General features: G+C 44.7%; 2 protein-coding genes and 1 non-coding gene across 5 annotated transcripts in view; 2 read left to right on the top strand and 1 right to left on the bottom strand.

The window, feature by feature from the left end:
- Rmdn3 (regulator of microtubule dynamics 3) overlaps nucleotides 1-15,030 on the top strand; it is a 44,674-nt gene extending 29,644 nt beyond the window's left edge. For all 3 annotated transcript variants that reach the window (XM_045157717.1, XM_004660788.3, XM_045157718.1), the window contains 9 exons: nucleotides 3,243-3,528; nucleotides 4,187-4,289; nucleotides 8,594-8,654; nucleotides 10,908-10,983; nucleotides 11,115-11,192; nucleotides 12,005-12,103; nucleotides 12,742-12,795; nucleotides 13,282-13,362; nucleotides 14,242-15,030. In XM_045157717.1, coding sequence (XP_045013652.1) covers nucleotides 3,243-3,528; nucleotides 4,187-4,289; nucleotides 8,594-8,654; nucleotides 10,908-10,983; nucleotides 11,115-11,192; nucleotides 12,005-12,103; nucleotides 12,742-12,795; nucleotides 13,282-13,362; nucleotides 14,242-14,295 — 892 coding nt within the window. In that variant the 3' untranslated portion in view covers nucleotides 14,296-15,030. The remainder of the gene's footprint in view (nucleotides 1-3,242; nucleotides 3,529-4,186; nucleotides 4,290-8,593; nucleotides 8,655-10,907; nucleotides 10,984-11,114; nucleotides 11,193-12,004; nucleotides 12,104-12,741; nucleotides 12,796-13,281; nucleotides 13,363-14,241) is intronic.
- A 1,893-nt stretch (nucleotides 15,031-16,923) lies between these two features.
- Nucleotides 16,924-27,850, bottom strand: part of Rad51 (RAD51 recombinase) — a 31,952-nt gene continuing 21,025 nt past the window's right edge. Inside the window, exons 6-10 of the mRNA XM_004660787.2 lie at nucleotides 21,613-21,707; nucleotides 20,388-20,501; nucleotides 19,669-19,798; nucleotides 18,423-18,544; nucleotides 16,924-17,544 (exon numbers count right to left, since the gene is read on the bottom strand). Of these exons, the coding sequence (XP_004660844.1) occupies nucleotides 17,421-17,544; nucleotides 18,423-18,544; nucleotides 19,669-19,798; nucleotides 20,388-20,501; nucleotides 21,613-21,707 (585 nt within the window). The 3' untranslated portion in view covers nucleotides 16,924-17,420. The remainder of the gene's footprint in view (nucleotides 17,545-18,422; nucleotides 18,545-19,668; nucleotides 19,799-20,387; nucleotides 20,502-21,612; nucleotides 21,708-27,850) is intronic.
- On the top strand, nucleotides 23,736-23,859 carry LOC123463239. The gene has a single exon (XR_006638828.1). It is a non-coding gene; the product is annotated as a small nucleolar RNA SNORA40 (small nucleolar RNA).

Raw genomic sequence — 27,850 nt, 5'->3', positions numbered from 1 at the left:
GATTAAAAAAAATTATCTTTCAGAGAGAGAGAGAGAGGGAGAGAGAAAGAGAAGTGCGTGCCAGGGTCTTAGCCATTACAATCAAACTCCAGATGTTTGTGCTACCTAGTGGGCTTGTGTAACCTTTCCCTTGCCTCACCTTTGTGCGTCTGCCTTACGTGGGATATGGAGAGTCAAACATGGGTCCTTACGCTTTCCAAGCAAGCGCCTTAATGGCTAAGCCATCTCTCCAGCCCTGGGCTCATTTCTAATACTGTTTAAGTTCCTGAAGTTGATGCTCCCAAGTCTTTTCCTGTATGAAGAAACAATCTACATCCATGGAGGTACCAAACCTGCTCACTCGCTTGGTGCTCCTGGAGCTTATCTCTGGTGTTCTAGAGGAGGAAGACCACCACTTCTGCCTACTTACCCCCACGTTAGGCCATCTTGTATTGACGTTGCCTCCCTCCTCTCTTCTTCAGTTGGTTCCCACAAGCTACAGGAAGTCTGGCTTTATTTTATACTCCAGGAAGGAGGAAGGTTTACCCTGAAATAATCCCAAAAATCTTCCCTGTGTTTCTGGACAGACTTGGCTTTTCCTTTATTCAGTCTGGAGAGCTCTCTGGCATGGGTTTTGGACAGTGAAGTCTTACCTTCTCCCCTGCACAGTTCTTACCTGATTGAATTGGCAGTTAGAGAAAGTTCCCCCATCAGCCGCTGGAGGAGAAAGAGACCCGAGAGAACCCTGGCTTCCTCTTTAGTGTTGGACTGCCTACGAGCCACCCTACTATGTCCTCACATTCCCAAATTTTCTGAAGCTGCTCTGTGGTAATTGAGGTTTCGTTGTTGACTTGGGAACAGGTACAAGTTTGTGAAAGAGACTGTGGAAATGTGAGGCTGCCCCTGGGTACCATGGCCTCAGAGGCTGGCACCTACCCATGTAGTATCTGGCAGGTACCTTTGGCTGATAAAGAGGGTTAACAAAGCCTTAGCCTATGAGCATAGCGTAGGTCAGCTTTTCCTGTATCTGTAAGGTTCTTTTTTATTTATTTATTTGTCTATTTAGTTTTTGGTTTTTTAAGGTAGGGTCTCACTTTAGCCCAGGCTGACCTGGAATTCACTATGGAGTCTCAGGGTGGCCTCGAACTCATGGCAATCCTCCTACCTCTGCCTCCCGAGTGCTGGGATTAAAGGCGTGCGCCACCACACCCAGCTTCTTCTTTTTTTTTGAGGTAGGGTCTCACTCCAGCCCAGGCTGACCTGGAATTCACTGTGTGGTCTCAGGGTGGCCTCGAACTCATGGCGATCTTCCTTCTTCTGCCTCCTGAGTGCTGGGATCAAAGGTGTGCACCACCACACCTGTCTTCTTCTTCTTCTTTTTAAAATGTCTTTATTTATTTGCAAGCAGAGAGAAAGAGAGAGGAGAAAGAGAAATAGACAGAAAGAATGGGTGTGCCAGGGCCTTCAGATGCTATAAATGGACTCCAAATGCATGTGCCACTTTGTGCATCTGGCTTTACATGGGTACTGGGGAATCAAACTCAGATCGTTAGGCTCTGCAGACAAGCACCTTAACTGCTGAGCCATCTCTCCATCCTATTAAACATTTCTTTGACATGGTCTCAGGGTGCAGCTAGCCCAGGTGGCCTTGAACTCTGGAGATCTTCTGCCTCAGCCACGTTTGTTCTCAATTGACCACACCTGGCTTAAACATGCACGCACGTGTGTGTGTGTGTGTGTGTGTGTGTGTGTGTGTGTGTGTGTGTGTCTCCCATCCACATGCATGGAAGTCAGAGAATGTCAGGTGTCCTCCTCTATTTCTCTAATGCATTATTTTCTCAAGACAATGTCTCTTACTCAACCTGGAGCTCACTGTTTTTCTATTAGTCTGGCTGACCAGTGAATGATCCATCTACCTGTCTCCACTCTAATCTATGCTGGGGTTACAGGCATGTGCAGTCACACCCAGCCTTTTATGTGGGAGCTGGGGACCTGAACTCAAATTCTCATGCTCACTGTCTCCCAGTCCTTTAAATACTTCATGTAAAAAGAACATACACCTACTGAAGCCATAAAATGATGTGGATAGAAGAAAAATTACTTTTTATTTTCTTACCCTAAGAGACCTACTGACCACATCCTGAACATATTGTCCTAAACTTCGTAAAAAAAAAAAAAAAAAAATTAGGCTGGGGAGATGGCTCAGTGGTTAAAGTCTCTTGCTTGCAAAATCTGATGGACTGGGTTCAATTCCCCAGTACCCATGGAAAGCCAGATGCAAAAATGGCACATGCAATGCAAGAGGCCTTGGTGTGCATGCACATGCACACTTGCAAATAAAAACGTTTCTTGAATTTATTTAGTTGTGTGTGTGTGTATATGTGGGTGTGCCAGGGTCTCTTATCTGCAAAAATGCATGTACAGCTTTATGTGAGTAGCTGTGCTATTGAGCCTGAGTAGTCAGGCTTTGCAAGCAAGTGCCTTTGTCTGAAGAGCCATCTCCCCAGTCTCTAAGCTTTCTTTTTTTCCTTTTTAGTTTTATTTATTTGAGAGGAAGTAAGGTAGAGAGGGGAGGGGGGAGGGAGAGAATGGACACACCAAGACCTATTATCTACTACTCCAGACACACATGACACTTTGTGTATCTGTTTTTACGTGGATACTGTGGAATTGAACCCAGGCGAGCAGGCTTTGCAAGCAAGCACTTTAACCACTGAATAATCTCCCAAACCTCCTTCTAAGGTTTTGTTCATTTTTATTTTCTGGTTAGTAGCTAGGCAGAGTGTTCTCATATTGACCAGCACATGGCCCCTAGCTGGCTGGGTGAGTCTCCCAGTTCCTGGTTCCCACAGGAAGCTTTCTTTTGAAGACTTCTTTCTGCCCTTAGGAAATGGGACTCATTCTTTTCTGGTACCTTGGACAACACCCAAGAGTTCCTCTTTGTTGTGGAGAACAAACTAGGGGTTTTGAGCCAAACAGTCCATTTTCTGAGCCAGGCATGATGGCACACACCTTTCATCCTAGCATTCAAGAGGCTGATGTAGGAAGATTATCTTGAATTTGAGGCCACCTAGGCTGGCACTTAAATTTTTTTTTTTTTCATTTATTTGTGTGCATATGTGTATGGGCATACCAGGGTCTCTTGCTGCTTGCAAATGAATGGCTGGAGAATTGAACCCAGGTCAGCAGGCTTTGCAAACAAGCACCTTTAGCCACTGAGCAATCTTCCCATCCCAATGCAGTCACCTTTAATTCTCTGCCAGATATACAACAGCCAATGCAGAATCTGACTATGAGCAGGACTCTGACAAGGAGAGTGAGGATGGGGAAGATGAAGTGAGCTGTGAGACCGTCACGATGGGAAGAAAGGATTCTCTGGACCTGGAGATGGAGGTATCCTCGAGTCCAGGGCCTGGCGCCCTGGAGGCTGAAGGCTCTTCAGGCCCGGAGGATATGCTGCCCCTCCTGCAGCAGGTCGACGAGCTGCACCAGGGCAGTGAGCAGGACAAGCAGGAGGGCTTCCAGCTGCTGCTCAACAATAAGCTGGCGGTGAGGCTCCCGCTGCCTACTTGCTTCCTCTTCTCTGCCTCAACCTTCCCCCTCTTCCCCTAGGAAGCAGAGGAGGGCACTAATGTAGGTCACTCAATCACAATTCCTTTCTTAGGCTTACTGACAAAATTGATACTACAAATTTCTCCCTGAAATTAGAATTCTCCTTTCGTATGTGCAGTTTCACTTTTTATTATTTTTCAAGGTAGGGTTTCCTTCTAGCCTTGCCTGATCTGGAATTCAGTGTGGAGTTTAGGGTGGGCTTGTGCTCACAGCAATCCTCCTACCTGTGCCTCAAAAGTGCTGGCATGAAAGGCGTGCGCCACCACGCCCAGCTCCACATTTTGTGTGTGTGTATGTCAGCAAAAGACTTCTGGTATGCTGCACTCTTATCTTTTTGGAGTTGACCTTTCTTCCTGACAGTGGTGGAAGGCCAGAATGTTGTCACCCGGCTGTTGTGCAAGCTATCGCTAGCTAGAGATAAGGCCTTTGGTTAACTGCATGGAAAACTGTGAGTTGGCAAGGCCTGGGCCAGAGGTTAGCCTCATGTCCACGACTTTACCACTTACCTTGGGAACAAAGTGAGGTTGTGAGGGGAAGGCCATGGTCCCTATTCTGTCTAGCTGATGGGATTTCTTTCTTCCTGTTTGCTCTACAGTATGGAAGCCAACAGGAGTTTCTCTGGCGCCTGGCTCGGGCTTACAGTGACATGTGTGAGCTCACCGAGGAGGCCAGTGAGAAGAAGTCCTATGCCCTGGATGGTAAGTGCTGACAGCTTTCTGATGGAAAGGTCATCAAGTGATTGTGCAGTACAGCTGGGCCATTTGCTTGGGGCCCAAGTGAACCCCCAAAGTGCTAACTGTCAGGGTGGCTATAGTGAGTGTAACCACTAGGGAGAAACTGGCTCCCGAGGCTTTTTGCTTCCTCCTCTGAAGATGCAGTCTTGACACAGTACACATTGTGGGGAATAGCACAGGGGTGCATTTTTGGTGTCTGTATCAGAGAAGGGTTCGGAAAGAAGGGGCCCCTTTCTTAACCACAGGAGGTTTGGGCTAGCTGCCTGGGGATTTGTGATCTGCAGCAAAGTATTCTGAGAGTATAATGAGTATAGTATATATGTGAAGCACCTAGGAGAAGCAGTTTGGGAGATTACTGCTAATCTAGAAGTCCGTAGGATCCATTTAGCAAGTATCTGACTTGTGCCAGCCTCGGAGATTGGCCTTGTCTATCATGAGGTCAGAGAATCCTGAGATTTAAAAAAGAAAGCCAGGCGTGGTAGTGCATGTCTTTAATCCCAGCATTTGGAAGGCAGAGGTAGGAGGATTGTCATGAGTTTGCGGCCACCCTGAGACTACATAGTGAATTCCAGGTTAGCCTGGGTTAGAACAAGACTCTACCTCGACCCCCCTCCCCAAAAATGATATAGACAGACAGACGCAGACTGGCGTATTTCTCAGATGGAGGTAAGCGACCGCTTGGTCACTCCCACCCCTATTCCATTTATTGCTGAAAACCATGACCCAAGGGAACTCAGGAAGCCATTTACTGATTGATGGTCTCAGCTTTGAAACTACAGGTAGTTTAAGAGATCACTGGCAGAATGAATGGTACTCACAGATTATATGGTGATGAGAGACTCCTCAAACAAAATGCTTCAGGGGCTTTGGTTTTATGTTTTTTTTTTTTGGGTGGGGGTGGTTTTCTAACTTAATGTGTACTAAACCCTACAAGGTTGATGGTTGTGGAACCCAAGAGAGCTGTTTCTAGAAGTTTTTAAAAAATATTTTATTTATTTATTTGACAGAGAAAGGGGGGGAGAGAGAAAGAGAGAATATGAATGGGCATGCTAGGGCCTCCAGCTACTGCAAGTGAACTCCAGATGCATGCACCTCCTTTGTGCATCTGGGTAATGTGGGTCCTGGGGAACTGAACCTGGGTCTTTTGGCTTTGCAGGCAAACACCTTAACTGTTAAGCCATTCCACCAGCCTCCCTCCTTTTAAAAAATATTTTTATTTACTGGAGACAGAGAAAGAGAATGGCACATCAGGGCCTCTAGCTACTGCTAGAACTCCAGATGCATGTGCCACCTTGTGCATGTACCTTACATGGGTACTGGGGAATTGAACCTGGGTCCTTTGGCTTTGCAGGCAAATGTCTTAACTGCTAAGCCATCCCTTCAGTGCTCCCCCTCCCCGTTTTTTTTTTTTTTTGAGGTAGGATCTCACTCTAGCTAAGGCTGACTTGGAATTCACTATGTAGTTTCAGGTTGGCCTTGAACTGACAGCAAGCCTCCTATCTCTGTCTTCCAGTGCTGGGATTGAAGGCATGCACCACCATGCCCAGCTCTAGAAGATTCTTTTCTTCCTTCAATTTTTTAAGACACTTAAAAATTTTTTGTTGTTGTTGTTTATTTATTTATTTGAGAGCAACAGATAGAGAAAGAGGCAGACAGACAGAGAGAGAGAGAATGGGCGCGCCAGGGCCTCCAGCCACTGCAAGTGAACTCCAGACGTGTGCACCCCCTTGTGCATCTGGCTAACGTGGGTCCTGGGGAGTTGAGCCTTGAACTAGGATCCTTAGGCTTCATAGGCAAGCGCTTAACCACTAAGCCATCTCTCCAGCCCATTTTTTTGTTTTTTTTTTTGAGGTAAGGTCTCACTCTAGCTCAGGTTGACCTGGAATTCGCTATGTAGTCTCAAGGTGGCCCCAAACTCACGGTGATCCTCCCATTTCTGCCTTCTGAGTGCTGGGATTAAAGGCGTGAAACCACTATGCCCTGCTAAGCTCTTTCTATTTTTTTTAATTTATTTATTTGAGAGAGAGAGAGAAAAAGAGGCAGATAGAGACAGAATGGGCGTGCCAGGGCCTCTAGCCACTGCAGACAAACTCCAGATGCATGTGCCACCTTGTGCATCTGGTTTATGTGGGTCCTTGGGAACTGGAATGCACTATGTAGTCTCAGGGTGTCCTTGAACTCATGGCGATCCTCCTACCTCTGCCTCCCAAGTGCTGGGATTAAAGGCGTGTGCCACCATGCCCAGCTTTTTCTTCCCCTTTTTTTTTTTGAGGGGGGGGGTTCAGATAGAATGGCCATGCCCGGGCCTCCAGCCACTGCAAACTGCAGATGCTTTCATCACCTTGTACATCTGGCTTATGTGGATGCTGGGGAATTGAACCTGGGTCCTTAGGTTTTGCAGGCAAGTGCTTTAATTGCTAAGCTCTCTCTCGGGCCCTCCACCTCTCTTCTGCAATGCTCTCTGAGACTTGGGAGTGTGTGTTAGGATCTTCTTTAGTGTGGAGCTCTCAGCAGCCTCTAATGTTCTGCTTTGATGAAAATTTTTTTTTTCCTCCAGGTAGGGTCTTGCTTTAGCCCAGGCTGACCTGGAATTCATATGTAGTCTCAGGTTGGTGATTTAATAAAATATTAAAAAATATTAAAAAAATATTGTATAGGGTTTGATTTCCCAGTACCCACATAAAGCCAGATGCACATGGTGGCACATATGTATCTGGAGATCGTTTGCAGTGGCTAGAGGCTCTGGTGTGCCCACTCTGTCTCTCAAATAAAGATATTTTAAAAAATCTGTATTTATTTGCACAGGAGGGTGGGGGAGAATGGATGCACCATGGCCTCTTGCTGCTGCAAAAGAACCAGGTACATATGCGCCCCTTTGCGCATCCAGCTTTACATGGGTATTGGGGAATCGAACCCAGGTCCTCAGGCTCTGCAATTGCCTTAATAGCTGAGCTATCTCTCCAGCTCCCCAGTAAAATTTTATATTAATTTTTGTACCATTTTAGTGATGCATGGATATCCTACTCAGTCCAAAGCCTCTCTCCCACTCCTAAGAGTAAGAGCTGTTGATGACAAAAATTAAAAAAAAAAAAAATTAAGCTGGGCGTGGTGATGGTGCATGCCTTTAATCCCAGCACTTGGGGGGCAGAGGTAGGAGGATTGCTGTGATTTTAAGGCCACCCTGAGACTACATAGTGAATTCCAGGTCAGCCTGGGCCAGAGTGAGACCCTTCCTCAAAAAAAAAAAATAAATAAAATAAAAATAAAATAAAATTTTTATTGTTTGCAAGCATGGGGGAGAAGGAGGGAGGGAAGGAGGGGAAAAAACAAAAAACAAAAGAAAAACAGAGACAGAGAGAATGGCCACACCAGGGGTTCCAACCACTGCAAATGAACTCCAGATGTATGTGCCCTTGTGCATCTGGCTTACATGGGTACTGGGGAATTGAACCTGGGTCCTTTGGCTTCACAGGCAAACACCTTAACTGCTAAGCCATTTCTCCAGCCCTGAAGAGAGTTTTTGTTAGGTCCTTTTATATTTGAAATGCTACAATTTACCTTAAGCCTTATGTGGTGGTTGTGATTAAAAATAAAACAAAAAAGCTGGGTGTGGTGGCACATACTTGTAATCCCAGCACTTGGGTGGCAGAGGTAGGAGAATTGCCACGTGTTGGAGGCCACCCAAAACAAAACAAAACAAACAAAATATGAGGAGCTAGAGAGATGCCTAAGCAGATAATGGCACTTGCTTACAATACCTGATGGCCCAGGTTCCATTCCCAGTGCCCTTGAAAAGCCAGAACGTGCATGTCTGGAGTAAGTTTGTAGTGGCAGGAGGCCCTGGTGTGCCCATTCTCTCTGCTTGCAAATAAATAAGAAAAATGTTTAAGAAGCTGGGTATGGTGGCATGTGCCTTTAATCCCAACACACCAGAGGCAGAGGTAAGAGAGTGCTGAGTTCAAAGCCAGCTTGGGTCTACAGCGAGTTCCAGGTCAGCATGGGCTAGAGTGAGACTCTACTTCATAAAAACAAAATAAATAAAATTTAAAAAGAGGATAGGTCAGAGCTAGGACTAGGTGCTGGTGACAGAGACGGGAGACAAAATGAAGTAGAGGCTGTCGTTGAGAAGCCGTGTGGGGCTTTTCATTCTGCTCAAATTCATCAACTATTCTAAACCAGTCCCAGTTGGGAGGTTAATTGGTAAGAGTCCTGCTGGGCTTCTTGAGGAAGTCTATGTGTTAACTTCTGGATTTAACTTTGCCTTTCAGGAAAAGAAGAAGCAGAGGCTGCTCTGAAGAAGGGGGATGACAGTGCTGAAAGTCATCAGTGGTAATACTGGCCTGCAGGCTTTTAGGAAGAGCCAGCAGACAAGAGCAGACCCCCTGTGTCTTTACTGTGGCCAGAGGCGTTTGCCTGAAGAACCGGGAGGGGAGCTCTAGTCTGAAGTCCACGTGCTTCACCCTACCCCAGTCTGGAACCAGTTTTCTTTAGGAAATACTTCTAGGGTGAAGCAAGGGGAAAATAGGAGTTCCTTTCATTCATTCATTCATCCTAGCCACAAACTTGGTTCTTGGCATCTCAGGGAGGCTGGAACAACCTGCAAATCCTGTCCAAGCTTTTTTCCCAGCTGTGATCCCTGGCTGGTGATGGCCCTGGGCTTTTTTGCTTGGTTTTGCATGAAGAGTGTATGCAAGCTTATTGCTAGGAAGTTCAGTGATAGAGGCATTAGTTTATTGGTGGGGGTACAGTAGTCGTAGAATGCCCTGGATTCTATACTCAGCTCCACAAACATGTTTAGCTTTTTTTTTTTTTTTTTTTTTTTTTTCTTGGTGAACTCTTGTTGAGGCAAAGTTCTGTCAACTTGCTTGAAGTCCAATTCATGTACTGGGATGTTTCCAGCATCTATTTTTATAAAAATGTTCCTTTCTCTTCCATTGACAATTTGCTTTCTTTTAAAAATATTTATATGGGACTGGAGAAATGGCTTAGCTTAGCAGTTAAGGCACTTTCCTGTGAAACCTAAGGTCCAGGTTCAATTCTTTAGTACCCTCTTAAGCCAGATACACAAGGGGGCACATGCACCTGGAGTTCATTTGCAGTGGCAGGAGACCCTGGTGTGCCCATTCTCTCTTTCTCTCAATAAATAAGTTAAAAAAAAATTGAGAGAGAGAATAGACATGGCAGGGTTTCTTACCTTTGCAAATGAACTCCCATTTATGCTTTCTAAGTCTTTGCCCTTGGATTGTGAACTGAGTGAAAGACTGCTCTCTCATCTCTGGCTGAAACATTCTGTGCAAGGGATTCTTCTCAGGGGCCAGGTAATTTTGTGTATGCCATTGCTTCCCTGGGCTCATTCCCAAGGATCAAAGCTGGCAAAACTGCCGTTTGGAATAAGTATGGAAACAAGTCTCTAGAAGTACCTGATACAAACATGCTCCAAAACACTTATATGAAAAAACAACTTGGGTCTGCTTAGAAGCTCATCTAACGTCAACCCTGCTTCTAGGAACCCTGCTGGGTAGAGGGACACGTAATAAGGCCTTCTGGTTTCATATGTGTTTGGTATTGAGGGCTGAACCTTGTGTTCTACAGTGGAGCTAAGTTCCTAGCAAGACAGACGGGGCTCTGCTAAGATGCCTAAGACCCTTTTGGCTTTTTTTGTTTGTCTTTTCAAAAGGGTCTGACCTGGAATTCACAATGTAGTCTTAGGGTGGCCCGAACTCACAGCAGTCCTCCTACCTCTGCCTCCTGAGTGCTGGGATTAAAGATGTACCCAACCATGCTTTTTTTTTTTTTTTTTCTTTAAGGTAGGTCTCGTTCTAGCCCAGGCTGACCTGGATTCATTGTGTAATCTCAGGGTGGCCTCTAACTCATGGTGATCCTCCTACCTCTGCCTCCCAAAATGCTGGGATTAAAGGCATGTGTCACCATGCCTGACAAAAAAATATGTATTTTTAAAAAATGTACTTAGGCTTGATGCTCATGACTGGAGAACACCTGCTTTTAGATTTATTTGTAGCACTGGATATGAAACTCAGGGTGTCACAGGTGCTGGATAAGCCCTCTACCACTAAACATAACCCAACTATTCTTTTTTTGTTCTTTGTTTTTTGAGGTAGGGTCTCATTCTAGCTCAGGCTGATCTGGAATTCACTATGTAGTCTCAGGCTGGCTTCTAACTCACAGTGATTCTCCTAGCTCCACCTTCCAAGTGTTGGGTGTGTGCCACCTCGCCTGTCCTAACTATACTTCTTTTCAAGATTTTACAGTTGAGAAAAGGAACATTCAGAAGTTTGGGCTGAGATCTTACCTAAATTTTTGTTTTTACGGGGCTTTGCTATGTATCCTTGGCTAGCCTGATACTTGCTACATAGCTCAGGCAGGCCTGGAACTTGTAACAACCCTCCTACCCTGTCCTGCCAAGTGCTGGGTTTATAGACACGTACCACCATTAACTGGGACCAGAGGTCTATGAAGAGAGGGATTTCCAGATAAAACAATACATTTTTAGTTCTAGTTGAGAGGGGCAATGCCATAGTACCCAGGCCTTGTCCCTGAGCTCGCTGCTGCTCCCCTCCTTAGGTATGCAGTGCTTTGTGGTCAGCTGGCTGAGTATGAGGGCATCCAGAGGCGTATCCAGAGTGGCTTTAGCTTCAAGGTGAGGATGGGCTTCTTTCCCTGTGTGCTCCTTCCCAGCATGCTTAGAATGCCTTTCCCACAGCTCTGCTTCTTCAGGGCTCTGCTGCCCTTCTGAGTAACTCTGGTTTGATGGCTCATATTTTCCCTCAGGAACACGTGGACAAAGCCATTGCTCTCCAGCCAGGAAACCCCAAGGCTCATTTTCTTCTCGGCAGGTGGTGCTACCAGGTGAGCCATACAGTGCTGACCCCTGAAGTCCTCAGCTTCCTGGTCTGCCTCATTGCCTCTGCACTGTTCAGGTTGCTTATTGGTGGATGATTCTGTTTTGTTTTCTTTTTTCCGAGGTAGGGTCTCACTCTAGCCTGGGCTGACCTGGAATTCACTATGGAGTCTCAGGGTGGCCTCAAACTCACAGCGATCCTCCTACCTCTGCCTCTCGAGTGCTGGAATTAAAGGTGTGCGCCACCATGCCCGGCTTGTTTTTTTTTTTGAGGGAAACTGAAATAGGGTCTCATAGCTCAAGGCTAATGATCTTTTTACCTCAATTTCCTGACTGGTGAGTGTGTGACACACTCTATTGTTTTTAAGTGCAGGACAGTGTTCAGGATTTTGAAAGTTTTTTTTTTTTTTTTTTTTTTTGTGGTGCTAGGGTCTGAACTTATGGTACTACGCTTCCTAGATACTTTATCCATTAGCTACATGCCCCAGTCTAAGAAACAGTTTTTGTTTTCAAGGAAGGATCTCACTCTAGCCCAGACTGACCTGGAACTCACTCTGTGATCTCAGGCTGGCCTCAAACTCACACCATTCCTCCTACCTCTGCCTCCTGAGTGCTGGGATTAAAGGCATGCACCATCACACCCAGCTAAAACTTGTTTTCTTGAGACAGGGTCTCATGTAGCCCAGGCTAGCCTTGAGCTCCTGGCCCTCCTGCTTATTATAACTTTTTAGTGCTGGGATTACCTTTGAGGTGTGGAAACTTGGCCCAAGAAATTTTCTGAAACCCTTATTATATTCTTATCTCCATTATTTGGTGGCAGGTTGCTCACTTGAACTGGCTAGAAAAGAAAACTGCTACAGCTTTGTTTGAAAACCCTCTCAGTGCCTCTGTGCAGGATGCCCTCCAGAGCTTCCTGAAGGTATCAAGGATGGGTGGGTGGATAGCAGCCCCAAAGTGCTTGCTTTCCCTAATGGCATTCCTGGGACTCATAATGGGATAAGTTTCTGGTAGGTGACAATTTTGTGTTTATTTTGTGAGAATATTAAAATTACGTGGCTGGAGATAGGGCTTAGCATTTAAGGTGTTGGCTGCAAAGCCTAATGGCCCAGATTTGATTCCCCAGTACCCATGTAAAGCCAACTGCACAAAGTGGCGCATGTGTCTGGAGTTCATTTGCAGTGGCTGGAGGCCCATTCTCTATCTGCCTTTTTCCTCTCTCAAAAAATATTACAAAGGGGCTGGAGATATGGCTTAGCAGTTAAGGCATTTGCCTCAAAGCCAAAGGATCCTGGTTTGACTCTCCAGGACCCATGGAAGCCAGATGCACAAGGGGGGCACATGCATCTAGAGTTCATTTGCAGTGGCTGGAGGCTCTGGCATGCCCATTCTCTCTCTCTCAAATAAATTAAAATATTAAAGAATTGCTTGGGAAGCTTATGAAAATATACATTCCCAGAAACCCTGAAACAATCTCCTGATTGGAGACTGGAAACTTCTGATAAGCTTAGCTTGAATTGAATTTGTGAACCTCTTACTGAACCGCTTTTCTTCCTTCAGGCTGAAGAACTACAGCCAGGATTCTCAAAAGCTGGAAGGGTATATATTTCTAAGGTAAACACATTTACTTCAACATAGATGGAAATATTTATATTGGTATTTGTGTGAACTTGTTTTAAGTGTTGGATATTGAAGCCAGGACCTCATACATGTTAGACAAATGCTCTATCACCAAGCGCCTATTTTATGTGAACTATATTTGGAGGGGGAAGGTGTGACCGGGACTCATTATGTAGCCTAGGCTAGGCTTGACCTCATAGCAATCCTCCCGCTTCAGCATGAGTGTTGAGATTAAGGTGTGAGCTTTCACACCCCGCTTCTGGACACTTTAAATTTGCAGGACATCTTGCCACTGCAGATTATCACCCACATACTTGTGCCACTTGTCTGCTTTATTCAGCTTACATGGGTAGCCTGGGAACTGAACCTGGGCCTCAGACTTGGCAAGCAAGTGCCCTTAACCACTGGAAACTTGAAAGTATATGCATTCATGTCTTTCTATGTTCTTATATTACTTCCATTTTTACTGTCTCTTCTCAGTGCTATAGAGAACTAGGAAAAAATTCTGAAGCTAGAAGGTGGATGAAGTTGGCCCGGGAGCTGCCAGATATCACCAATGAGGTAAAATAATAGACTTAAAAAAATTATTTATGAGCCAGACGTGGTGGTGCACTCCTTTAATCCCAGTACCTGGGAGGTAGAGGTAGGAGGATCGCCACGAGTTCGAGGCCACTCTGAGAATACAGAGTGATTTCCAGGCCAGCCTGGGCTAGTGTGACACCCTACCTCGAAAAAGAAAACAAACAAAAATTTGAAAGAGAGGCAGATATAATGGGTGTGCCAGGGCCTCCAGCAAACAAACTCCAGACATATGCTCTACCCTGTGAATCTGAGTTTATGTGGGTATTGGGAAATCACACCTCAGTCCTTTGGGTTCACAGGCAAGTGCGTTAGCCACTAAGCCATCTCTCCAGCACAAAAATGCTTTTTGAGATAGGGTCTCAACATGTAGCCCAAGTTGGCCTCCAGCTCATACTACTGTCTCACAACCTCCCAAGGACTATGATTATAGCCACATACCACCACACCTAGGTTGGTAATATTAAAGTTCTCTCCCCGCGCCCCAATGTCTCACTCTAGCCCAGACTGACCTGGAATTCACTATGCAGTCTCAGGGTGGCCTCAAACTCAGTGATCTGCCTACCGCTGCCTCCCAAGTGATGGGATTAAAGGCATGCAGCACCATGTCAGCCTATAAAGTGTCTTTTAAATTCTGATTTCTATTACTGAATCATTATGTGATCTTTCCTAGGAAAGTAAGCTTACTATTTTGTATGGAGTCCTTTCTATGTGTACCTCAGGGAAGCATACATATTCCACAGGAATGTTTAGAGATTTAACTGAGCTAAGGAAGCAAAGGTCCTTTCTCCTGTCCCAGTGATTTGGAAAAAGGGTGAGCACTCATTCTGAATACTAGATTTGTTATCTTTGTCTCCCTAGGATTCATCTTTCCAACAGGAGCTGGAAGAATTAGAAGTAATTTTAGGAGATTAATCACATTTCAATGGCTTTCTTGACTTGAGAGCTAACTAAAGTGGGGGAGGAAAAAAAAAAAATCAAGCCTCCGCTGCTGCAATGACCCTGCTGAGTTCAGGACACCAAGCGAAAATGGTTTAGAGAGTATCCTGTCATCTGGGCCTGACTGCTATCTGTCACCATTCCCCAACCTCCTATTTATTGTACACAAGTTAATTTATTCTAATCTTTTAGCTTAATCTGAAATTGGGGATATACTTAAAGCTTGGGTTTATGCTGCTCTGAATGTTGGAAAGAAATCAAGACTTGGTCTACCCATGGGGCTAAGTGTGGCCGCAGCCCAGAAGCTGCTGGAGACGAGGATGAAGTAGCAGCGCTGCTTTCCAGCTGCCGCCATGGATGAAGGTCAGTGGGTGAAGGTCAGAGAGCCACAGCAACAAAGCATAGCACAGAACTTGCCATTCTAATCGTCACTAATACCCAACACCTGTATCTACAGTCTTAAAACCACAGCCTACCTAGCAGGAGAAACAGAGGGGCCAGAACAGCTCACAGATATTGCCCTCTTGTTTCTCATGTGGACTCTATCTGTATTTCCGGGATGAGGGGACCAGACCACTTGACTTCCAGAGTTCTGGCAGCTTTCGGACTTGTGGGAAGTGACAGAGGGTTTATGAATGTACTTTGAAACAGTGAAGAGGTTCCTGGAACATATTTTGGTACAAACTTGAAATAAACCAAATTTGATTATAAGTGGTATGTTCTTTTCTGTTTTTGCCATTCTCTAATTGTCAGCTTCAGAATTGTTTCCTCCCATAGAGGAATTTGTAGGCAGCAAAACAGTTCATCAAACACTTGGTAAAATGTCTTGGTTATGTTCTTCCCAGTGAAAATTTTAGTTGGCCAGGAGTGGTGATTTATGCCTTTAGTCCCAGCACTTGGGAGGCAGGGGTAGGAGGACTGCTATGAGTTTGAGACCAACTTGAGACTACATGGTGAATTCTAGTAAGATACTACTTTGAAAAAAAAATTAATTGCATGTACAGCACAGGCACACAGCTCCTATTTTGATCAAATAAGACCCTTTTATGGCTAAGCATGTGTTCTCTCACCTCTTGTTCAATTTTTAAAATACTTTGAGAGAGGCAGATAGAATGGGTGCACCAGGGTCTCTAGCCACTGCAAACTCTAGACGCATGGGCTACCTTGTGTATCTGGCTTACGTGAGTTCTGTGGAATCGAACCTGGCTCCTTAGCTTCACAGGCAAATGCCTTAATCGCTAAGTCATCTCTCCAGTCCTCTTGTTCATTTTCTTTTTTTTTTTTTGAGATAGGGTCGTACTCTAGCCAAGGTTGACCTGGAATTCACTATGTAGTCTTAGGGTGGCCTCGAACTCACAGTGATCCTCCTACCTCTACCTCCCGAGTGCCGGGATTAAAAGTGTGCGCCACCATGCCTGGCTAGAACTGTTCACTTTTGGGACTAATAGCACCAAGCCCGATTAGGTGAAAGTCACTTAAGTTTCTTCTAGGACCTAAAGATTGAGATGCTTTCACTCTAGAATCTTGTCATTGTGGCCTTACTATAATCCCAGATCATTTATGGCTCAGAATCAAAAGAAAACACCTCAGATAACCTTAATTGTGAAAACAGAACAAAGCTTGTTATTTAAAACCCAGGTAAAAGGTGGGTAAGGTGACTTATATCTGAATCCAAGCACTTGGCAAACTGAAGCAGAGGATTGCTCTTTGAGGTCAGCCTGGCTCCAAAGGTCCTATATCACTCCACCCCCACCCCCACAGTGCACTTTGGGTGAGGTCGAGGGTTAGAAGTCCTAACTAGTAAACTAGATGTGGTAGCTCTCACATATAATCCCAGCACTTGGGAGGTCCAAGGAGGAGGATTACTGTGAGCTGAGGCCAGAATAAGCTACAGATTGAGACCCTGCCTCAAAAACAAGTCTCAACTAGTAAACCAGGCATAGTGTCATAAACCTGCAATCCCAGCACTTGGGCAAAGGCAGGAAAATCAGAAATTCAAGGCCATCCTCACCTATGTAGTGAGGTTAAGTATAGTCTTTACCAAGTGAGAATGTCTCAAAACACCAAAAAGTCCTAATAAGTGAAGATTCCTCAGTAGCAGAAACCATAATGGACTAGAATTGTCCTGTCTCCATACAAAACAGTGGAGCATCAACACATGTGGCAGTAGCAAAGATTTCAGTGCTTCTCCTCCCAATACTAGAGCAAAACCTTACCTCAAAAAACAAAACAAGCTGGGAGTGGTGGCGCACGCCTTTAATCCCAGCACTTGGGAGGCAGAGGTAAGAGGATCACTATGAGTTCAAGGCCACCCTGGACTAGAGTGAAACGCTACCTTTAAAAAAAAAAAGCAGAGACTGAGAGATGGCTTAACAGCTAAGGCACTTGCCTGCGAAGCCTAAGGACCCAGGTTTGATTCCTCAGTACCCACGTAAGTCAGATTCACAAGACAACCAGATTCACAAGGTAGCTCATGTGTCTGGAGTTTGTTTGCAGTGGCTAGAGGCCCTGATGCACTCATTCTTTCTGTCCCCTCACAAATAAATATAAAATATTAAAAAGCAGATGGTGAAGGGCTGATAGTCAAGCAGGCCTCATGCAAGATTCCTTAATTAAAACAAATTTTTATTATATAAGAGTTCAGACATACAACTTTAAAGCTTGCTTGTGAATGAAAGAGGAGTTTTACTGGTAGAGAAAAGAATGAACACACCCATCCCCTTAGCTGTAGATGTGCAGGCATTTTATTTACCAGTGAGAGAAGACTCCGGTCTCCCCAGCTTTAGTTCTGGAAACAAGACTATCCAACTGATGTTACACCTGTCAGTCCTAAGGTACTATGTCAAAAGGTATTTCATACCTCTCCAAACACCAAAGACATCAGAGATATTAATACACTTCAGAAAGGAAAATAACCACTACAGATCAGCTTGAACGCTGACCTGTTTTTTGTTTATACTATCAGAAAAGCTGATACAGTAGCTGTTTTCTGGGAACCTTGTCCTGGCATTCCCAACAGGAAGAGGCCTGTGAAGAACTCCAGGGAGCAGTCCACTCCATTAGGTTACAGCACTGAAAGTTTATCAGAAGAAAGTTACACATTAGTCTTTGGCATCTCCCACTCCATCTGCATTTATGGCGAACATAGCTTCGGCTTCAGGAAGACAGGGAGAGTCATAGATTTTGCAGATTCTGGTTTCCCCTCTTCCTTTCCTCAGGTACAGCCTGACCCAAAGACACAGACCAAAGCATCAAGTTATTATAATTAAACAATTCCACTTCTGACTGAAAACTTTTTCAGACATGTATAATTTCCTGAAAGGATTTTAAAGGTCTTTCTTAGTGCATTTAATGTACTACCAGCTGAAGGAATCCATTTTTGCCCTGATCCCCTGCCATGACCTGATGGAATGCTCATATGAAACATTTTATAATCAGGGTGAGGCACATCAATTATATTCATTTTTTTCCACAATGTGGGATATATATATATATTTCTTTCTTTTTTTTGGTTCACTTTATTTATTTATTTGAGAGTGACAGACAGAAAGAGGAAGAGGCAGGTAGAGAAAGAGAGAGAACGGGCACGCCAGGGCCTCCAGCCACTGCAAACAAATTCCAGATGCATGCACCCCTTTGTGCATCTGGCTAATGTGGGTCCTGGGGAATCAAGCCTTGAACTGGGGTCCTTAGGCTTCACAGGCAAGCACTTAACCACTAAGCCATCTCTCCCGCCCTATAATTTTTTTTTTTTAATATGAGAGAAAAAGCATTGGCATGTCATGGCCTCCAGCCATTGAAATCTAATTCCAGACATATGCCCCATCTTGTATGCATGTGCGACCTTGTGCCACCTTGTGTGTTGGCTTATGTGGGACCTGGAAAGTTGAACCTGGGTCCTTAGGCTTTGTAGGCAAGTGCCTTAACTGCTAAGCCATCTCTCCATCCCATGGGCTTTTCATTTTTTTATGAACCAAAAGAAAACACTTATACCACCCAAAGCAAGGCAATCAGATTTAGCAAGAGTTCCTAAGTGGAAATGTTTTATCTTTGTTTCATAACTAATATGACATTCATCCAAGAAGCCTCTACCACCGCCTTACCTGGTGGTTGATGCATGAGCAATGATGTTTCCTCCAATGGGTTTTTTGGGATCTGCAGCAAACATGGCTGCTCCATCCACTTGGGCTACCACCTGGTTGGTGATTACCACTGCCACACCAAACTGATGGAAAAAGGATGTGAGTTTTGTGGCCACAGACATTTCAAGAACCTTAATGCACAGAGCTGGAGAGATGGCTCAGAGGTTAAGGAGCTTACCTTCAAAGCCTAACGACCTGGGTATGATTCCCTAGTACCCATGAACCCAAGCCAAATGCACAAAGTGGCACATGTACCTAAAGTTTGTGTGCTGTGGCCCTTTCTCTCTCTCTCTCTCTTGTCTTTTTCTGCTTGCAAATAAAGTATTTTTTAAAAAAAGAATCTTAGCGGGGCATGGTGGTACACACCTTTAGTCCCAGCACTTGGGAGGCAGGGGTAGGATGATCATCATGAGTTTAGGGCCGCCTGAAGACTACATAGTGAAGACTACATAGGGAATTCCAGATCAGCCTGAGCTAGAACGAGACCCTACCTCGGGAGAAAAAAAAAAAAAAAAAAGAAAAAGAACCTTGCTGATACCACTTTCTCTGAAAGAGCAATGAATGTTTCTCTTCCTCCTGGGTGTATACATGCACACGCAAAGGATAACCTCATATATTGTTCCTCAGACAAATCTCCACTTTTTTTCTCTTGTAGGCCTGAAATTCACCAATTAGGCCAGTGAGCCCAGGAAGCTATCTCTGGTGCTCCAGTGCTGGCATTGCAAGCACATGCCACCCGCCATGCCAGGCTTTGTAACATGGGTTCTGGGGATTATGCTTATAAGGCAAACATTTATTGACTGAGCTCTCTCCCATTCCTCTTCTAAACACACACACACACACACTCTCCCTCCCCCCCCTCTCTCTCCCCTCCCTCTCACTAGCTAAGGCTGACCTTAAACTCATTATACACACACACAATATTTATTTACTTGAGAGAGTGACAAAGAGAATGGGTGTGCCAGGGTCTCCAGCCACTGAAAACGAATGCCAGATCATGTGCCACCTTGTGCATCTGGCTTACGTGGGTCCTGGGGATTTGAACCGGGGTCCTTTGGCTTTGCAAGCAAGTGCCTTAACCACTAAGACATCTCTCTAGCTCTAAACTCAAATTTTAATATTAGGTACTAATGGCTTAGCCTTGTAAGTCTCCTGCAGCCTGTAGCCACTGGAAGTAGACATTCTTGGTCCCATCTGTAGAGCTTACCTCATCAGCAAGTCGTAGAAGCATCCGTAGAAACCTGGCCAAATGCATTTGCCTGGCTGACAGCTCTCCTCGACCTGAGTAGTCTGTTCTGTAAAGGGCAGTGGCACTGTCTACAATAAGCAGTGCATACCTACAGGGAACAAGAATCCTTGGAAGTGTCAGGTTTTACTCCCTTCTTCACCACTCTACAGCCTTATAGGTATTGCTCCTCTCCCCTCTTCTGAGACAGGGTTGTGCTATTTATATAGCTGACAGTCCTAAAATTCTAGGTCCTCATGCCTCAGTCTTCTAAGTGCTGGGACTACAGGTGTGAGCCACCATACTCAGTTTTTGGTTTTACTTGTATATAGATCTACAATACAGATTAAAAAGATTATATAGTATATGCACATCTGAGGCATCATTTTAGTGGGAGTTTGTTTTGTTATTAGCAGATTTGACAAAAATAGCTCAGAATACTCTGGGTTTGTTGGATTTTTACAATGCGGGGGAGAGGAGAATGAACACAGGGCCTCATGCCTAGGAAAGTATTCTACCACTGAGTTTTTACTTCTAGCCCTGGCTTCATTTTTCAGTAGTGACTTGACCTAAACCATGTAGCAATGGTGTCAAAATAGGAACTAAAGCTGAAGTGTCTCCATTTCTAACTAAACTACTACCACCAAGATTCGGGGAAAGGGCTGTGGGAACATATTTAATGTCATCTTCTGAGCACGTACCTGGATTCTACCATCATGGCTGATGCTTGATAAAGGAGCTGCGTCTGGTGATCAGTGTTGAACCCTCGAGCATACGCTACATTATCTAGAACATCACTGCCAGAGAGACCATATCTAGAAAAGGACATTTTTAGGCTGGACGTAGAACTCAAGCAGTTGAGAAGTTAATATCTAGTATTTACATTACACACCTATAGGTAGGAAGTAGTGATCACAGCAGTTTCATGCCAAAAAATTTAACTTTCTCTCTCTTTGTTTCTGCTTACTTTAGCCTGGCTAACATTGAACTCAAGATGATCCTCCTACCTAAGTCTGAACCAGAATGAGACCCTGATACCCTCCTCCCCTCCAAAAAAACCTGAGAGCTTTGTTAAGTATACAAACTATCAGACCTCCCCACTGAAACTTACAATTCACTGAATTTGGGTTAGGTCTAAAATTTTTAATTTTTTAATTTTTACTTATTTGGAAGAGTGAAAGAAAGATGCATAGGGAGAAAAGGAAAATGTGGGTCCTGGGGAATCGAACCTGGGTCCTTTGTCTTTGCAGGCAAGTGCCTTAACTGCTAAGCCATCTCTCCAGCCCCCCTCGCCCCCACTTTTTTGAGGTAGGGTCTCATTCTAGCCCAGGCTAACCTGGAATTCACTAGGTAGCCTCAGGGTGGCCTTGAACTCATGGTGATCCTCCTATCTCAGCCTCCTGAGTGCTGGGATTACAGGCATGTGCCACCATGCCTGGCTCTCAAATCTTTTTTTTTTAAATTATTTATTATTTGCTAGGAGAGAGAAATATTGAGAGAGAATGGGCATGCAAGGGCCTCCTGACACTGCAAGCTAATTCCAGGTGCAAGTGTCATTTTTGTGTATATGGCTTTATGTGGGTACTGGGGAATTAACTGAACCCCAGACATCAGATTTTGCAAGCAAGTGCCTTTAGCCACCTACCCATCTCTCCAGCCCTGTTGGATCTTTCTTTAATAATAGTAATAATAATGTTATTATTTGAGAGTATATGTGTACAGGGCTTTTTAGCCACTGCAAACAAACTTCAGATGCATGTGCCACTTTGTGCATCTGGCATTACGTGGGCACTAGGAACTGAACCTCGAACTGTAGGCTTTGTAAACAAGTGCCTTTGACTTTGGGATGTGGAGTAAAAGGACATTTGCTGAAAACTACAGTGACAAGTGTAGCTATATTCTCCCTCATCTAATTTAGTGACCTACCTTTCAGCCACTGCTAGCAGCCGTTCTGGCCTAAAGGTGCCCTCGGTGTCAATGTACATGGCTTTTCCTTCGCCTCCACCACGGTCAATGGGAAGCTAGAGAAAGGAAAAAAGGAACAGTGGAAAAATGATCACTTTCTTAATAGTAGTTCATCATCTTGCTCATGATGCATTCACAATTCCTTCCACTCATAATAAACAGATAAAACATTTTAAAAATGACAAACTTAGCATGTTATCTGTGGTGGTGTGAATTAGATGCCTCCCATAAACTCTTATATTCTGAATGCTTGGTTCCCAGCTGATGGCAATTTAGGAGGTAGAAACTTGCTGGAGGAGTGTTGCTGGGGGGGTGAACCTTGAGTGTCTTAGCCCCAAGCTCCTGCTGCTGTGGCCCATCTAACGTTGGCAAGGAGGTGATGTCCAACCTCTGCTCATGCCAGGCATGCCCTGTCATTATAAAGCTTCCCCTTGAGACCATAAGCCAAATAACTTTCCTCCCATCAGCTTCTTTTGTTTAGGTGCTTTTATCCCAGCCACAAGGTAACTGCAACAGAAGAGTGGGCTCACTGCAGTTAGAAACCTGATTCTGTGGCTTTTGGTCTTCTAGATCTGATTAGTGGAAGGATAGGAAACCTTGGTCTAAGAGGGTCCTTAGAGTGCTATAAGCAGAGTTTGATGGACCATTTGGTTGAGAGTTGAAAAATCCCAAGACCTTGTATAGGGTTGTGTTGTGTAGAAATGGACTGGTGTGAGCAGATGGATGTGGCACAGAATGAAAAGCAATCTTTGGGCTAAAACACTTGCCTGTTCAGCTGCAGTTCTTTCACAGATTACCACCATTGAGATTGGGTCAGCTGTTCTGCATTGGGACAGCAGTAAGAATGGCCCCCTTTCTCCCCGCTTTGATTGTTCAAGGTAGGGTCTCACTCTAACTCAGGCTGACTTAGAACTTATTCTGTAGCTCCAGGCTGGCCTCAAATTCAGTGACCCTCCTATTTCTGCCTCCCAAGTGCTAGAATTAAAGGTGTGTGCCACCATGCCCGATGTAGGAGAACTTTTAAAGTTGGACTGAATGTATTATATTTTACATCATGCATAGCCATTAATTTATGAGGGCCAGGGGTGGAATATGGTGGCTTGAATTAGATGTCCCCCATAAACTTATGTGTTCTGAATGCTTGTTGTCCAGCTGATGGCAATTTGAAGGTGGAACCTTACTAGAGGAGGTGTGTTGCTGGGAATGGCACTTGAGATGTACTAGCCCCCTAGCTTGCCAGTGTTAGTTGGCTCACTCTCCTGCTGGCAAGATGATACCAGCCTCAGTTCTACTTTCTTTCTCCCGCTGTCATGAAGCTTTCCCTTAAGACAGTAAGCCAAATAACAAACTTTCCTCCCATCAGCTGTGTTCGATCAGGTGCTTTATTCCAGGAACATGAAGGTAACTATAATAGTGTCTGATACCTGTAATCTCATCTAAAGAGGCTCATGCAGGAGGATTACTGTGAGTTTGAGCCAAGCCCAGAGACATACAGAAAGTTACAGGCCAACCTGGGTTACAGTATGAGACTGGAACAAAGCAGGGCTAGAGAAATGGCCAGTGGTTAAGGCACTAGCCTTCAAAGCCTAATCACCTGGGTTTGACTCCCCAGTACCTATGCTAAAACCAGATGCACAAAGTGGCACATGCATCTGGAATTCCTCTGCAGCGGCTAGAGGCTCTGGTGTGCCCATTGTTCCTGTTTCTCACCTCTCTCTCTGCTTACAAATAAATGAATAAAAACATTAAAAACAGAAAAACAAATGAGCTGAGCATGATGGCTCATGCCTATAATCCAATCACTCTACAGAATGAGGTAGGAGGATAGCTGTGAGTTCAAAGTCAGCCTGAACTACAGAAAGATTCTGTCTGAGAGAGAGAGAGAGAGAGAGAGAGAGAGAGAGAGAGAGAGAGAGAGAGACAGACAGACAGACAGACAGACGTAGGAGGATCGAGGACTGCTGTAAGTTCAAGGCCACCCTGAGACTACATAGTGAATTCCAGGTCAGCCTGAGCTAGAGAGAGACTTTACCTCGGGGATGGGGGTGGGGGTGGGGATCAGTGGCAAAAAGAAGGCATTCTGTAGCACTTGTCCTTGTCTTTGTTGAACTGATGGACAAAGACTTAAAGACAGGTGCAAAAATAAATCTTTTGCAACCCAGAGCTAATTGTTAAGTATGAGTTTTGATTCAGATAAGAAGGAATATAGTACAGATATTTCAATGATGGTATTAATAAGGTTTTTATCTTGAACATGAGGTCTGCAGATACAGATACCTATCTTAAGTCATGAATGTATGCTAAATTTCAGCCTTGAGGGCTGGAAGGATGGCTTAGCAGTTAAGGCATCTGCCTGCAAAGCCAAAGACCCAGGTTTGATTTCCCAGGACCCACGTTAGCCAGATGCACAAGGGGGCGCAAACATCTGGAGATCGTTTGCAGTGGCTGGAAGCCTTGGCATGCCCATTCTCTCTCTCTGTCAAATAAATAAATAAATAAAAATTAAAAAAAATTAGTATTGACATATCTCAAAGAATTGTAGTTTTCCTGGATGTTATAGCTTAGGAATGAATAGGACCTGAACATGTTTTTATTAGTTAAGAAGTGTAGGGTGCCAGTAATTAAGAAGCAGACAAGTAGCTGGGCGTGGTGGTGCACACCTTTAATCCCAGCACTTGGGAGGCAGAGGTAGGAGGACTGCCATGAGTTCGAGGCCACCCTGAGACTACATAGTTAATTCCAGGTCAGCCTGAGCTACAGTGAAACCCTACCTCAAAAAACTTAAAAAAAAAAAAAAAAAAAAAAGAAAATCAGCAGCAGCAGACAGGTCAGCTATCCTGCATTGGATCCTAAAGTAAATTGCTTCAAGGAATTAGATGTCAGAGATCTCAGAAACTTTGTCATTCAACCAGAGAAGCTCAGAAAATTATGGTATATGTCCAAGTGCTCAACTGGATCAGTTCTTGCAAGGACTGAGGCTTCAGCAGAACTAAGGTGACCACGATGGACAATGAAGGAAACACATGGGAGATCCCTTAAATAAAACTTTATTGGTTTTTCGCATAAAAAGAAGGCATCCTGGCAGGCGTGGTGGTGCATGCCTTTAATTCCATGAGAGAAATAAAGGTCAATGGTAGATAAGCTCATTGTCTCACGGCCCATAAAGCTAGTGTCTTGTCCAAGTTGAACTGCTTAGAAATACAGTCCAAATTACAAGATAAATTTCTCTTTCCGAGAGAAGACCAATCAGTTCAATAGTTCAAACATTTGATAATGGGCAAGGTAGGTGGCACATGTCTGTAATCCCAGCACTTGATGGGTGGAAGCACAAAGATTATCAGTTCAAGGTCAGGTACCTAGTGAGTTCAAGGCAAGGCTGGGTGACATGAGATTGCTATAAGACAATGAGCTCTTCCCCAACCCCCTTTCCAACCACAGGGTCTCATGGTAGCCTAGGCTGATCTGGCACTCACTGTGTAGTCCCAAGCTGGCCTTGAACTCATGGCAATCCTCTTACATCTGCCTCCCGAGTGCTAGGATGAAAGGCATGGGCCACCATGCCTGGCTATTGAGCTTTTACTTACTTATTTATTTTTGGCCTTTTGAGGTAAGGTCTCACTCTAGTCCAGGCTGACCTAGCACTCACTGTGTAGTCCCAGGCTGGCCACGAACTCCTGGAAATCCTCTTACATCTGCCTCTCAAGTGCTGGGATTAAAGGCATGTATCACTATGCCTGGCAAGCTTTAAAAAAATACGCCACCTTGGGCATCTGGCTTATGAGTCCTAGGGATCAAACATCTGCTGGTGTCTGGCTGAATGCATACCTTATGCTCACCAAACTGCCTGATAAGCACTTCTCTTAATGTTCAAACCCATATATTAATTCTACTCTCACTTTTGGTTAGATAAGCTTCTCTTGCCAGATGGCAGTGACCACTAGGATGACCCAAAAGGTACCACAGTGCTGAGAAGTGACAGAGGAATACTCAGTACTGAAACAACTCTGTCACAACTTCCAAGGCTCGGGGTCCATTGTGGAAGAGGGGGTGGAAAGAATGTAAGTGCCCAAGGAACGATACAATTATTATAATGCAATCTTCAGCCAGGCATGGTGGCACATGCCTTTAATCCCAGCACTTGGGAGGCAGAGGTAGGAGGATCACTGTGAGTTCAAGGCTACCCTGAGACTACATAGTGAATCCCAGGTCAGCCTGAGCTAGAGTGAGACCCTGCCTTGAAAAAGATAATTAAAAAAACAAAAACAAACAAAAACATAATGTAATCTTCCAGACATAAAATGACCTGGATGTCCATAACCTCACAGTGCCTGGCACTACCTATACAAAACCAGTAGAATAGGAGGAAAAGATGATGACATCAAAATCAAACCAATTTTGCTAAAACTAAAATTCTATCAAAGATATTTCAACCAGCTTTCTATCAACTAAAAATCTAGGCTTTTCTCTAATGATCCATGCTATGGTGACATGGAAGTGATAAGATACTACAGTAAATTGTTGTGGCAGCCATGAGGCTTGAAGGGGCATCAGTGTTGGTCAGCAGCCCTCTTGGTGTTAAAACCCATGGTGACAGTCATTCTAAAGACCCACCTCACAAGACCTACGTGAGTTACAACACCTGCTTCCAGCCAAACAGAAGCAATGAACTCACACCTGCAAAGAAAACCAGGTAGTCTTACACTCCAGGGACCATCATGGCAAGTTCCTTTCCATGCCTCTTAGATGGTTGGCAAGGACTGCCAACCAGTCATCCACTTCAGAGTTTCCTAGGTCCTCAGTTTCCTCTAAAGACTTCCTGAGCAAAGGACTGCATTGGGAGACACACGAAAACAGGAACAAGAAAAATACTGGCTGCTTTTTGTGTCCTTGGGGACTTTTGGTCTTTTTAACATTATCACTTGAGTTCTTCCACATGGGTTTTAATATCAGAAAGCAGAAACAAAACAAACACAACAGGACTATAAAAGGACATCAAGCACAGGGCCCCACACGCACTACCTCCAGCATCTGCCTCTTCCTATTCCCACCAGAGGCAGCAGCATGTGCATCATATGCCAGGATATCTCTCCCTCCACCAGGGCCCCAGCACCCTCAGTGCAGCATCCCTGACTCTAGCTAAACGGCCCTCCAGCCCCCTCTATATAGCACCCTAGTTTATTTTTTATAGTACTTAATCACTATCACAAACTACATTATTTGTTAATTTGCTTATCCTGTCTCCTCCACCAGAGGTGAACTCCATGATTCACTGGCATTCCCAGCACGCAGCACAGCACCTGGCCCCCAGGAGGCATTCAATAAATATTTGTTGAAGAATGATGGGCTAGCAATACATGGTCATGCCTTTGAAGAACTGCTACATAATCCCTGAATCCATCATTACCTGAGATGACAGAAACACAGATTCATCCTCAGTGACTCCCCAGGCCTCCCCTACACATCATGGGGTACACCCCACTGCATCACAGAAAGCCTGAGGGACTCTGGAGGGAGGCAAGTTCACTGTTTGCTTGTTTCTTCCTCCCTATTTACATCCAGTTATTAAAAAAAAATTAAAGATACATGATGCAGCCACTAGAAAAGTCAGTCTAACATAGATACACAGTGATCAACAGAGTCCACAAAACTCAAGAAAAGCTCTAGGCCATGTATATCTGCCAATGATTTCCTGATAGGCTGTGAGTAGATATTATGATTCATCTAAACTCTAAAATGAAACTCAGTGCCATCTAGGAAGGGGTGGGCTTTATGGGTATTCTGAGGCTATGAGGTAAAGCGGGTTCAGAAGTAACAGGACATATGGAAAGCAATGTCAGGGCTGTTAAGTGGCAACCTCAGAAGTACCAGAACTCAGCCATCATGGGAGCTGTCCATCTTCAAATGCACTGACCAGTGGGCTTGAATTGAGAGGAAAGGGCACGAGCTCCCAAAGGGAGCATTTGGGGTGGCTTGTAAGTATAGCACAGCACAGACAGGTGGTGACTCAGGTCAGGTACTGCTCATAAGTTTTGAGAACTATTTCAACTACTGAGGCACAGAATCCCAGGAACCACCATACCTATGACAAACACACCCCTGGGTGCATACAGAGGGATTCCATGTTCAGAATCAAGTTGTGTGATTCAGTTGGTGCGAATTGATGAACGAGACCACCAACCTCACCTTGCCTGCCTCAGAA

The sequence above is a fragment of the Jaculus jaculus genome, chromosome 8, assembly GCF_020740685.1.
Source record: "Jaculus jaculus isolate mJacJac1 chromosome 8, mJacJac1.mat.Y.cur, whole genome shotgun sequence".
In the NCBI taxonomy this organism is placed as follows: Eukaryota; Metazoa; Chordata; class Mammalia; order Rodentia; family Dipodidae; genus Jaculus; species Jaculus jaculus.
This window is presented reverse-complemented; position numbering and strand designations above follow the sequence as displayed.